The sequence below is a fragment of the Erythrolamprus reginae genome, chromosome 1 (genome assembly GCF_031021105.1).
Source record: "Erythrolamprus reginae isolate rEryReg1 chromosome 1, rEryReg1.hap1, whole genome shotgun sequence".
NCBI classification, from domain to species: domain Eukaryota; kingdom Metazoa; phylum Chordata; class Lepidosauria; order Squamata; family Dipsadidae; genus Erythrolamprus; species Erythrolamprus reginae.
The window spans coordinates 194682041-194695664 of NC_091950.1; the positions used below are offsets into that span (position 1 = coordinate 194682041).

A 13624-nucleotide genomic window follows, 5' to 3' on the forward strand; every position below is an offset into this window, starting at 1 on the left:
TTATTTTTTAAAGGTTAGCATGTATCTACTGAAAGATTTAATTCTTAACTATAGGTATTTGGAAGATGGAAATTTAGAAGCAGCAGCAGCAGAAAAACAAAGACTAGAAGAACTCCAGAGATGCCGGAGACGTTATTTAGAGGAAAACAATGAGGAACATGAACCAAAATTTTTTAAGTAAGTAATCTCTCTTTCTCTCTCTGATTCTTGTACAAACACAATGGAGTTGGTATATATAATGGTGTAACAATATTAACAAAAATACTAATAATGTTTTTAGTATTAGAAATGGTCTTTCTTGCATTGTGTAACATCTGCATGTTTCTTATTGTACAACTGAATTATTTTCAAAATTGTGTCAAAACATAGGGAGAAAATTGGTTGTAGCCTTGGGACTTATTCCTCAGATAAATTTGAATCAAAGATTATGAAATCAGTTTGTAATATGTAGTTATTGTATTATTTTTGAAATTCAGAGATCTGACATTAACGTTTGATCTTCAGATTGGTGTTTTATGCATGCACTATCTTTCATAAAATTTCCCCTAGTTAGATAAAGAGAATTGTCCAAGCAAATAAGTGTATGTGCAGTACCTCTCTTTTATGTAACCTTGTAAACATAGAAAAACAAAAATCTGCCAAGTACCTAAGAGTAAAATTCAATCTCTTTTCTCCTTCTCTGCCAAATAATTATTTTATTTATAGTCTAATCCCTCTTCGGATGGAGTAATTCCTTCTGTGTATACAACAATATGAAGTGGTGTCCCCAGACTGAAGCAGGTATAAAAGACAGAATTTGTAAATTAGAGGAAGCAAATTAAATAATTATGCATTTCCAGATAGAGCTGAAGTCTTATAATCAGAGTTGATTCCAAGACTCTATCAAAGCCTATTTCTTCTTTGCCTATAATAACAAAGTATATATACCTGTTATGATAGGCATATAATAATATGTTTATATTTCCTCTTGAAGAGCAGCAGAGCAGCAACTCATCCTGGGTTGAATAAAAAAGAGGATCATTTTTATATTCTTTAAATCAGGAAATCAGTTGTTCTTGGCTGCGTGGCTTATGTTATCAAATCAGGGTTGGTTAGAAGAGTGCGGATTCCTATTAACACCAAATGGAGAAGTAGAGAAGTTGGCTAAAGAAACTGAATTGAGTGTAAGACTCCTACATCCCTTCCCGTGATAGGCTCTGAGATTGTGAAATTAATTAAACAGTTGAAATTGAATAAAGCTGCAGAATATGAGTTCATTTTAGTGGAAGGCATTCAAAACAGTTTAGATTGGTGGGGACCCATTTTGGCTTTCCCATTCACCTATATTGATAAATATGCTAAGGTTTCTGATGATTGGGGCCTACCTTTGATGACTTCAATCTACAAAAAAGAAAAAGAAAAATAGAGGTTATTGGCCCATTAGCCAATTAGTAAATTATATGTAGTAACAACAAGCTCCTGGATTAGATTGTAACTGAGAATATCTTGGCTGATGAGCAGACAGGCTTCAGAGAAAGCCACTCATTAACTCTCTTATAGACATGTTGAATAGCCCATCTCTTGATCTCCCAAAATTGAGAAGTAGACACATTTATTTTATATGCAGATGCTGCTGCACTGTTTCCTTAGACAGAGATTGTCTAAGGACCACTGATGATGTTACATAGTTTGAATAATGACAAATTTGCAAGAAAACAAGAGCTCAGACACAGATTCTCCTGCAGGCCGTCACTTTTTATACTTGGTGGGCTTTGTCAAGAAGATCAACTAAAAATTAATTACTCTAAAATCAAAATCATGGTTTTTGCACATGTCTGGCAGCTAAATAATTATTTAACAAAATAGGTTTTAAACATCTGGGGATTATTTTCCATGCTACAGGCAACCATAACTTTCACACCAATTATGTTATCCTAAATCCGCTTTGGCTTTATACTTTTTGTAATTCTCAAAAGGATCTCTGTATATGTCGGCAGCGATTAAAATATCTTCAGCTAACATCCAAGCTCAGCAACTGTCTTGAAAGAGTTCAGACCAAATTTTTGATTCTTTTTCAAGCTGCTCATTGTGTGCCTACTTAACATGATTGTGCATAAGCTGATCTCAAACAATGGGCCATTGATTTAGAGTTGTAGGTTGATTTATCAGTTCTATCTAGAAACAACTCCTTGAGCCACTCCACATATCTTCTTCAATCAGCCAAATACCTTAGTTGCATAATGATTCGAAAATTTAAATTCATCCTTGGTTAGATTCCCATACAATAATGGTTACTGAAGAGATATGCTGAAAGATCCCTTTTGAACAGAGATATGCCCACATGATGGAGAAATAATTGAAATGCTGAAACATGATACCCCGACACTCACCAAGAATTATTATCTCCATTCTTTACTGAATATCCTATTCCTTCTGACTTGTTTTATCTTGTTATTATTAGGCCAATGTGCTTTGACATCTTTGACCACAGCTAAGTACCATGGTACAGTTTGTATAGTACGCCATAATATATCTCCTAATCCTTCTTATATATTTTAGAACAAATATTTTTTTACTTTTTTTATTCTAATTAATTGTGATGTTTTTCTTTTATTTGTTGATTGTTGATTTATGATTAAACAAAATGGATTGTTTTATTGCAATTTCATTTTTCAGAAGGTTTCCTCAACCAGTAAATTAAATTGAAGTATGTTTCTAATCTCTTAAACAATATTTTTGAATTTATGTTAACCAATAACTCTTTTAATTTTACAGAAAATTTATTGAAGCCAATCAGAGAGAAGCGTGGGTTTCTAATGACACCTATTGGGAACTCCGAAAGGATCCTGGCTTTAGTAAAATAGAAACGCTCACACTCTGGTAAACTGAGAATATAGATCTAGCAACATATAATACTTTTAAAATAGAAAAACAAAGAAAGAAACCACTATGCACAACATGTTTCTTATAGCTGCTGGTGATTTGTGGGTCTGCAGGAAACCTTCCTTTGCTTTTACATCCAATTTATAATAGACTTCCAAAAGTGCATTAGCCCAGACTCTGAACATTTCTGTGATCATTAAATTGAACAGAAGGGAGGAAAATGCCCACAACCCTTTTATTTATTGAGATACTGGAAGTGCAGCATAAAAGAAGCATGTACTAATTTGGCCAAAGATGCTTTGTAGAGTATCTGGTGCTTTAAATAGACACAAAGAGTTCAACAATAAAACAAATCTTCTTATAACTAAGTTCTAGAATGTCTACACATGTAGTTATTGAATCTTGATTCACATTAAAACACTTGTTCATTTCTAGAGTCAGGTTGGTTTTTTTGATGTGTTGTGCTTGGACTGGCTATATCAAAAACAACATAATGCTTTTCTAGAAGCTCTTCCCATTCATATGCCATTTTTCATGCCTTAAAAACAATGTCAAATTGTACGTTGTTGTTTTAAAATATGTAATTATTTGTTATTTCTCAAGGGCAGATTTTTAAAAACACCGGGATTTTTGTTCATATTTTAAATGATGGATAAAGTGTATTATTTATGGAAAATGAACTGTAATTGTAAACCAAAAGGATGATCTGGGAATGTTTTATCTTTGCAGGTTGTGGTTCTATATAGGCAAATTAAAAGGAAACTGGCTAATTTTGTAATTATCTTGAGAAATTAATCTAAGTTCATATTCTCAATGCCTAATGCTGTGAAAAATATATCATCTCTTTTCATGACTTCTCATTTCTGTCTCATTTTCATAACCCTTTATAGAATTAAAATTATCTAAAACTGTGCATGAATACTAAGCACATCTTTTAAATTAGAAAAGCATCCTGCAGGGGTATAATCATCCTGATAACTTATGTATTCATGCTTTCTTATGTACATTATATATTTTTGTTCTCACCTCTTCGGGAATTGCTGGGAGAAGGAATGTGATACATGCACTACTTTCTCAGTTGAATCTTGCTAATATCATTTTTATGCAAAATTATATTTTATTGCTTTTTCATAAAGCAATTATATTTTTGGATGAAGAAATGACCTAAATGGCTATTATGTAGCACATTTTGATCTATATGTGGAAAGAGCCTGGATGATGTTGTCCTCAAAATTACCATTGGTTACCATGCTTTACTAAAATCAATATATAAGGTAAAAATCTTAATGCTTTTTAATAGAAACTTGTCTTTCATTTATGTCCAGTTGTTTAATTTATTAATATCTTGGACACTGGCAATAGAAAAGTTTTTCTTGTATATATTTCAAAAATAACATTTCTGTATATTCATAGCACATAACTGTATTTTATTGAGTGCATTTTATTGCTTTTCTGTAAAGGCACAGAGGTGGCTATGATTTCCCGAAAGCAAACTAACTGTATTTGATTATTCATTCTATGTATTACTCATCTTATTTCCCCCATGTCCATTTCTGCTCAATAAGCACACCTGTATAAGGGACAGCCTGTTTAAAAATAGGGTCTTAACTTATTGAAGTTATTTCCAGCTGGGACGCACCATATTAGCTAGACATTTATTATCTGGCTGCGATTTCACAATAGTGACCCCAAGTTACAACTTGGGATCATTTGTATTTGACCAAGGCTTAAAATATGCACGATATTCTAGTATGAGCCTCAAAAGTACAGAAGTGGAATGTTTTGTTTGTGGATATGCACATTTCAAACAAATTGAAAAGAAAATATAATGCATAGGATAAAATATGCATGGACTCTTACATAGTCCTTATACAACAGGAGCTGTCAGCATGCCACTGTCACATTGGGGATTTGGTTAACGTAGTAATCCCTACAACGCAGGGTTGGGATCTAACTTACCTCGCTGTCGGTTCGCTTCCTTCTTCCCCCAAATCCCCCAAGGACAAAATCAAGATGGCGATGCATGCACAGTGCCAGAAGCTCAGCTTCTGTGCATGCGCAGAGGGAGGGGAAAAAACCCTCAAAAAATCCCCCTACCCCCAATTTTTTTTCCAAGAAAAGAGATGGCAGCATCCATTATAGCTGACTGTAGAATTCTGGCAATTGAAGTCCACAAGTCTTAAAGTTGCCAAGTTTGGGGACCCGTGGTTTAGTCAATCTTGGTAAAAATAGGGAGAAAGAATGCCTTAACATTCCATCTTTTATATTCAGTCTTCAATAACCTCCTGGGAATTATTAATAAAAAAGTTATAAATATTAACTAATATTATGATTTAGTAAAATGTCGAGACCAGGTACTTAACAAGGTCACTGATAAATCAAGCTAACTTTGATATAACATGCTGCCCCCAAATAACATACTAAAGTTGATTAGTTTTAAGCTTGACTGGCATGTTATTTAAAGGCAGGCCATTTGCTTAGTTTATAACATTTATTTTTATTTTTTATTATTTACTTCTATCCCACCTTTACTTTTACAAATAACTCAAGGCAGTGAAAATATTCCACATACTGGAATAGGAGAATCCTCCTCCTATTCTTCCCCACAAACAACTCTGTGAGGTAGTAATTCACCACTCAGCTGGTTATGTCTAAGGCAGGATTAGAATTTACAGTCTCCTGTTTTCTAGTTTGGTGCCTTAATCTGCCAGACCAAAATGGATCTCTATACACACCTAGATAATCGGTCCATTTAGCTAACCACCTGAGCCTGTTCTGTGAACTCAGCCATTAAACTAAGTGGCTAAACTTCAAATGCTTGTTTGTATTCATGTAACAGGTTTGATTTAAATCTACGGGACTACAGCCGTTCTCCTTTGAGACAATTGTAATTCATCTGCATGTCCAAGCCATTTCCTTTCAGGTGAATGCAAAATGTGAAAAAGGAATAAGAATTAGTAATGAGAAATGAGATTAGGAGCATATGAAGATATACACCCATAAAATTCACTATAACACTGTACTTTTCTATCCTTACAAACCATTCTTGCTTTCAACACACTTCAGAGATTGTCTTTGGTTCTAAATCTTCTCAACTATAAGTTCTTGAGGGTTTCATTAGCTCATTCAATTATAGTTTTCCTTCATTATCCATTTCATCTGAATCCATTTACTTCTCCTTCATACATTGGCTTTACAGCTCAGTCTTTATTCGTTCTCTAGAGATCACTGCCTATCAGTCCTAATTCATTCTACAGATACCTCTATAGTTATTTAACAATTATTTGTTTCCATCCTAACTGCCCTGCATTTTCTTTCCCTTGTTTATTTAAACAACTCCCTGCTATCAGTGACTGCATTCTTTGCAACTTTTTTTCTAAATATACATTATATATTTTCCTCATCATGATTCTCTTGCCCATGTATTGCTCATTCACAGACTTTTGACTTTATTCATTTTTAATATTTTAGTGTATGTCCACAAACTATTTTTTCTTAAGATCCATTTTTTGAGACTACTATTAATGATTGGCATCCAGCTTCTGAACTTTTCAGCATTTTTGTACCTTCTGAACTTTTCAGCATTTTTGTACCTTCTGAACTTTTCAGCATTTTTGTACCTTCAGTAATTTAGTTCTTCATTTAAAAAAGAATCAAGTGAACACTGCTTTAATGTGTGAAGAGGTTTATACTTACCGGTTATACTTTTTATTCATTTTCCATGTGGCCTACTCATTTTTTCTGTACTCTTGTCTTCTTTCTGTTCACTGATACCTTTTAACAGTATTCCCCCCCCCCGATTGAACCTTTTCAGAATATTGCATATTTTATTTCAAAACTCATCCCTGATGCAATTCTCACCAGCTTATGCATTCCTATATTCATATGCACCTTCAGCAAACTAGATAACATCAATTTCTAATAAATATTATATTATTATATATAATTATAATTATTATAATATTATAACTTATTCCTTCATAATGAAACTTCCATACATGTTTTTATCAATTCCATTCTCTACTGTATTTTTTCACACTATAAGACGCACCTGACCAATCCTCTCCTCCCACTGCAATATTCGTCCTACAGACATTTCCACCCACTTTTTTGGGAGGGGGGGAGTGTGTCTTATAGAGTAAAAAATACGTTACGTTTTTTAGTTGCTACATCTTTCACCTTTCAGAGACATAAAACTATTTTTATTTCATTTGTTAATTAATGCTCTTTACCATTTGCTTCTTTCATATGCCATAATGCAGTGTTTCCCAACCTTGGCAACTTGAAGATATTTGGACTTCAACTCCCAGAATTCCCCAGCCAGCGAATGCTGGCTGGGGAATTCTGGGAGTTGAAGTCCACATATCTTCAAGTTGCCAAGGTTGGGAAACACTGCCAGAATGAACACTAATTGGGTTCATAGCGATAGCACTTAGACTTATACAGTATAGCGCTTCACAGTGCCCTTCACAGACCTCTTTAAGTGGTTTACAGCCTCATCATATTGACCCCAGCAATATGGAAGGATGGAAGGCTGAATCAACCTTGAGTCAGTGAGAATTGAACTGCCAACCTGCTGATAGCTGGCAGTCAGCAAAAGTAGTTTGTAATACTTAATTCTAACCACTGCATCCCCAGCACTGATCCCTATTGCCCATGGTGGATTTGGTCAAGCAAAGTTTTCACATTACACTTTTTAGTAAGATAGCTAAAATATAAATTAGGTTTCCAATTTTAGATCTGAAACATTTCCTGATAATGATGAAAGGAAGATTAAGCAGTATGGGCCCATTTTGACCCAAAGATACCACAAATGGGACAAAATTCAGGTTCATTCCGAGCATATTCATATTATTCTACACAAGACAGAACTGTAATCTAGAGACTGACTTATAAATCTTGCAAATTGTCTTGCAAGATTGTTTTAGAGGTTCTCTTAGTTTTCAACGCAGGACATGGTGAGATAAGAGTCTAAACTTCTTTGGGGGGAAAAAAGCCCATCCAGATTTCTTGAATATTTTTTTAAAAATCTGGATATTCTTTAAATCATTTCACAGTGGCATTTATTTTAAGATATGCTTTCATAAAGTTCTAAATTAAATCTGAAGCAAGAAGAGTGATACCTTGTCTTACAAACTTAATTGGTTCTGGGACGAGGTTCTTAAGGTGAAAAGTTTGTAAGACGAAACAATGTTTCCCATAGGAATCAATGGAAAAGCGATTAATGTGTGCAAGCCCAAAATTCACCCCTTTTGCCAGCCGAAGCGCCCGTTTTTGCACTGCTGGGATTCCCTTGAGGCTCCCCTCCATGGGAAACCCCACCTCCGGACTTCTGTGTTTTTGTGATGCTGCAGGGGAATCCCAGCATTGCAAAAGCGAGCGCTTTGCTGGCAATGGAAGTGCGGAGGTGGGGTTTCCCATGGAGGGGAGCCTCAGGGGAAACCCAGCAGCGCAAAAATGGGCGCTTCTCTGGCAACGGAAGTCTGGAGGCGGGGCATCCTAGCAGTGGTGGTGGGTTTGTAAGGTGAAAATAGTTTGTAAGAAGAGGCAAAAAAATCTGAAACCCAGAGTTTGTATCTCGAAAATTTTGCATGACGAGGCGTTTGTAAGACGAGGTATCACTGTATATCATATTTAGCTATAATTGACAGTATAATCCTTCCATAAATTCACACCAACAGCATGAGCAAACTCACCACACTAGTTCATTCATTCACCACACATCTGCAGACATATTTGATTATTTCATCTAAACCTATAAAATATGATAGGGGTAACAGGTAAATTTTTCAGAGAAAAACAAAAAGAAATACTTCCAAAAAGGGAAAAAAATCTGCTAGTCGGAGTTCATTTAAAACAGATAAAATATGCATTTAAAAATGAAAATTATAGAATTAACTTAAGATGAATGAGAATTTCTGCAAAGGCTTGAACTTGTGGTAGAAATTTTTATTAAATTTCAAAATTGAAAAATGGAGCTCTTCTGTAACCTGTTTCAAACAAGCTTCAGGAAAATCTCCAGAACATCTAATTTTTTGTGATATGCTTCCATACTTAATATACTCCATATTCATTGGAAGTGTTTGTATCAAGCTATATCACAATCAAGTACCCGTTCTGACTTATACACTTTGCTTTTTGCAGGCTTTCTCTCCCCTCAAGATACCCTACCGGCCATCCCAATCAGTGATCCCTCTGAAAGTATCCATATTTTAATGGCAAATTTGGGGAATTCTGTTTTTTTGAGAACAAATAAGAACAAGGCTTTTTAAGAATCCAGAAGCAGACCGAGATGCCCAGTTGTGTAACAGCAATCAGTCCCATCCCTGTCTCTGCTATGCACTGCTGAGTCTTAGCATGGAGTCTCGGCATTGGCTGAATGTAGACTTGGGCATATTGGCTCAAAACATACTTGAATAATTATCATATAACTATCATTATTAATTATTGTTACTTCTCAGTTTTTCTCTCTTTAGAAATAAGAGTTCCAAAATGAGAGTTTGGTAGAAAAAAAAATAAAGTCAGGATTTGGAGGGGACACTTAGGTGAAGTCCTTGATCAAATCAAATGAAATTTTGCAGGCTTCCCAAGAATTTCACAGCTCATAAATAATTATTGTGGTTACCCCAAAGGAGCTTTGGTTCTGAGCTAATGCTGCATATACCGGTAATTAGAGTGAACAATAACCACATTCTGTCTACCAAGTCAACCCTGTTAAATTTCAGTAACATTTCTCTCAGCCATCTCTGTGTTTCTGAGAATGGAATGGTGCCAATTTTGCAACCGGCTACTCTGTAATATGTAATAATTTTAATGCAAGCAACGTATTATGAGTGTTTTCCTATTTATTTCAACAGAATGTGACTTGTGTCCATGCCCAGGATTGTCAAGTTTTCATCCAAATTAACAAAAGAATTGCTCCCCTATAAAATAATATATATTGTAAAGTTCTTTTTGTGAGTTACCTTATTTATCAGGATTTTTAAAAGACAATATTGAGCTCCATATATTTTTTGGAAATTATATGTATTCAAATAAGAAACAGTATTATGAAACAATTTATCAACTGCTTCCCTTCCCCATCCAGTAAATTATCAGTCTCTCTCAAATTGTCTCTAGCTAGAGCCATCAAAGCTGCATAATGTTGGTACAAGAGGAGGATGTTGTGGTCTGACACATCTAGAGCGAAATAGGACAAACCTGCCACAGCCAACTTGCAACCAATTTGCCATGGGATAACTCATGATGGCCAACTCATCACAGGACAGCTCATTGTGAAACAGTTTAACAATTCAATTATTTGAAATAAATTTTAAAAAGTTAATTTTTGTCATTGCCATTTCAGTCTGTCCCTGCTTTTTCATTCTTTAATGATTCTATTCCACCATTTCTTTGGTAATTAATGTAACTATTCTCCCGCAATAAGTTAGCTGTGACGAGTTGTCCTACAGCGAGTTGGCAAATTGTAATCAACTCTAGTTGGAACCAGCAGCATTAAGTCTCAATTAGAAATGTTGCAAATGTTGAAAGCAATGTTAAAAAATTAATTACGCCACCCTAGTGCCATAAAATCATGGCTTTGCTTTATTGTCTTCTCTAGCATAATTTAAAGTGATTGGCATTAGGAAGAATGCTTGGGGACTTGACGTGTCAATAACCCCACTAATCATTTTCAGAGTTCCTAAGACCAAATATATATTTTTGCCACTTCTTTGACTTACCATATTATACTATCAACTAATCAGAAGTCTGCATCTTCAGATAAATGTCATGCAGAGGAATGTATTAATTTGTGAGAAAACTGACCTTCACAAACACACAGCACTTTTAAGATACTTTGTTTCAGAAAGTTTTTTTTAACAGTGTTGCAATTTGACTGCAATCTTACATTGTAACGATCGCAGTGATCCAAACTTGTGCAGTGAACTCTGACTGAACAGAAATTTGAATCTTATTTTCAGCAACCGAAACTCAATATTGTCTTTATCCCACTATCCAATGTTAAAACTAAATAAGATTGAACATACTGATACTTGCACAGGATCATTTTGCAAAACTCTGTGGTCTTTATCCTCAGCCTTGAATATGAAAACTCATGTATACCTTTATAAAAAATGCCATTGAATAAAAAGATCATTGTTTCTAATAGACTAGCCTATTAAATGTCAATCTGCTTGCTAATTCCTCAGAAATGCTTGGAAATTGCTGAATATATTTGGTTCCTGATGTGTTCCACACAAACGTTATACCTCTTCAGAGCCAAATAATGTAATGTAAGCCACAAGAGCAATATTTTGTACATTCTTACAGCATTGTAGATTTTAAAAAAATAGGATTACCGTTAGTTAGCTAATTTGTTTTTAACTATGCGCAAAAGACATATTAGTATAGCATAAAAAAAAATCATGTTTCTTTCTAAAATTATAAAATCTGTATTTATATTAAATGTGTTTGGGAACATACATTATCAAGTTCCTTGGAAGTGGAGACAAACTTTGAAATATATAAATGTATGCTGAAGTATGTGATAGCCAATGATTTATAGAATTTTCACACAAGACAAATTAAGTTTCTTGGCTCGCTTTAATTTGATCAAAGGAAATAACACGGCTGGGATTTTAGAACCCATGTTTATTTAACCTATTAGAATGCTGCAAAGAGTTCAACCAGTCAGTTAATTAAAAATATGGGTAATTTTCAAAGATGAAATAGTTTATGTAAACCAGTTACCATGAACAGTTGATATTAAAAAGCTGCCTGACTAGTTGTATTTTTTCTAAAGACACTCCTATTTCATTGTGGAACAGTACATGATAGTATTCAGTGATTGGGGATTAAATATTGTTGCCTGTTCAGATTGCTTCAGCATTTTAGAGAACAGGAAAATTTTAGAGAACAGGAAAATTTGCCTTGCTAAGTGAATTTGTGAACACTTTATAGTCATCTATAATCTTGTAGCACCATGTCTTACAATGTGATTGGAACAAGTCTTAAAACAGTTCTCGTTAACAAACATCCTAAAAAACATGACACACCTTTGGGAGCTATTTAACCAGAATCATTTTTATCAATTCTTAGGACTTAGATGAAGCTCAGATCATGTTGTATGTCACAAGCAGAGGATTATAGATATTCACATTTTAAAACATATTTATTTCTATTCTGCTGCAAACAAAATAGCATTTATTAGCTTGCATGTTAGCTATTTATGGAATAAATAGAATAAGTAAAAGTGGAACCAAATCTTTCTCTTATCACTGGTAGCAATGGTACATTTCTGTTATTTGTATTTGCTGACTAAAATGTTTGTTACACTTCCTATAAGAGCAAGAAATGTAAGAATGACACTTAAAATCACCATCATTTCCTTAAAATTGAACCAAATTGCCCATGCATGTCAGACTAATCTCATTGATTTCTTTGACTATGTCACAAAGGTGTTGGATGAAGGTGGTGCCGTGGATATTGCCTACCTGGACTTCAGCAAAGCCTTTGATACGGTTCCACATAAAGAGCTGATAGATAAATTAGTGAAGATTGGACTTAATCCCTGGATAGTTCAATGGATTTGCAGCTGGCTGAAGCATAGACACCAGAGGGTTGTTGTGAATGGCGAGTATTCTGAGCAGAGTCAGGTTACAAGCGGTGTGCCACAAGGGTCTGTTCTGGGTCCTATTCTTTTTAATATGTTTGTGAGTGACATAGGGGAAGGTCTGGTAGGGAAGGTTTGCCTATTTGCCGATGACTCTAAAGTGTGCAATAGGGTTGATATTCCTGGAGGCGTCGGCAATATGGTAAATGATTTAGCTTTACTAGATAAATGGTCAAAGCAATGGAAACTGCAGTTTAATGTTTCCAAATGTAAAATAATGCACTTGGGGAAAAGGAATCCTCAATCTGACTATTGTATTGGCAGTTCTGTGTTAGCAAATACTTCAAAAGAAAAGGATTTAGGCGTAGTGATTTCTGACAGTCTCAAAATGGGTGAACAGTGCAGTCAGGCAGTAGGGAAAGCAAGTAGGATGCTTGGCTGCATAGCTAGAGGTATAACAAGCAGGAAGAGAGAGATTATGATCCCGCTATATAGAATGCTGGTGAGACCACATTTGGAATACTGTGTTCAGTTCTGGAGACCTCACCTACAAAAAGATATTGACAAAATTGAACGGGTCCAAAGACGGGCTACAAGAATGGTGGAAGGTCTTAAGTATAAAACGTATCAGGAAAGACTTAATGAACTCAATCTGTATAGTCTGGAGGACAGAAGGAAAAGGGGGGACATGATCGAAACATTTAAATATATTAAAGGGTTAAATAAGGTCCAGGAAGGAAGTGTTTTTAATAGGAAAGTGAACACAAGAACAAGGGGACACAATCTGAGGTTAGTTGGGGGAAAGATCAAAAGCAACATGAGAAAATATTATTTTACTGAAAGAGTAGTAGATCCTTGGAACAAACTTCCAGCAGACGTGGTAGATAAATCCACAGTAACTGAATTTAAACATGCCTGGGATAAACATATATCCATCCTAAGATAAAATACAGAAAATAGTATAAGGGCAGACTAGATGGACCATGGGGTCTTTTTCTGCCGTCAGACTTCTATGTTTCTATGCTTACTATGTGAGCAGATCAAACCTATGGGCACCTATTTCTTTCATACTAGAAAACATTTAATGTAAATTATTAATGCTCTACTTGCATTATTAATTGGACATATTTAGGAAATAAGGGTATTTTTCTCAAACAGAAAAACAACTTG

At 34.8% G+C, this 13624-nt stretch overlaps 1 protein-coding gene across 4 annotated transcripts in view; it reads left to right on the forward strand.

The window, feature by feature from the left end:
* Window positions 1-2923, forward strand: part of OSBPL6 (oxysterol binding protein like 6) — a 95667-nt gene extending 92744 nt beyond the window's left edge. For all 4 annotated transcript variants that reach the window (XM_070731834.1, XM_070731837.1, XM_070731836.1 and 1 more), the window contains 2 exons: window positions 55-177; window positions 2755-2923. In XM_070731834.1, the coding sequence (XP_070587935.1) occupies window positions 55-177; window positions 2755-2863 (232 nt within the window). In that variant the 3' untranslated portion in view covers window positions 2864-2923. The remainder of the gene's footprint in view (window positions 1-54; window positions 178-2754) is intronic.
* Window positions 2924-13624: the final 10701 nt, after the last annotated feature.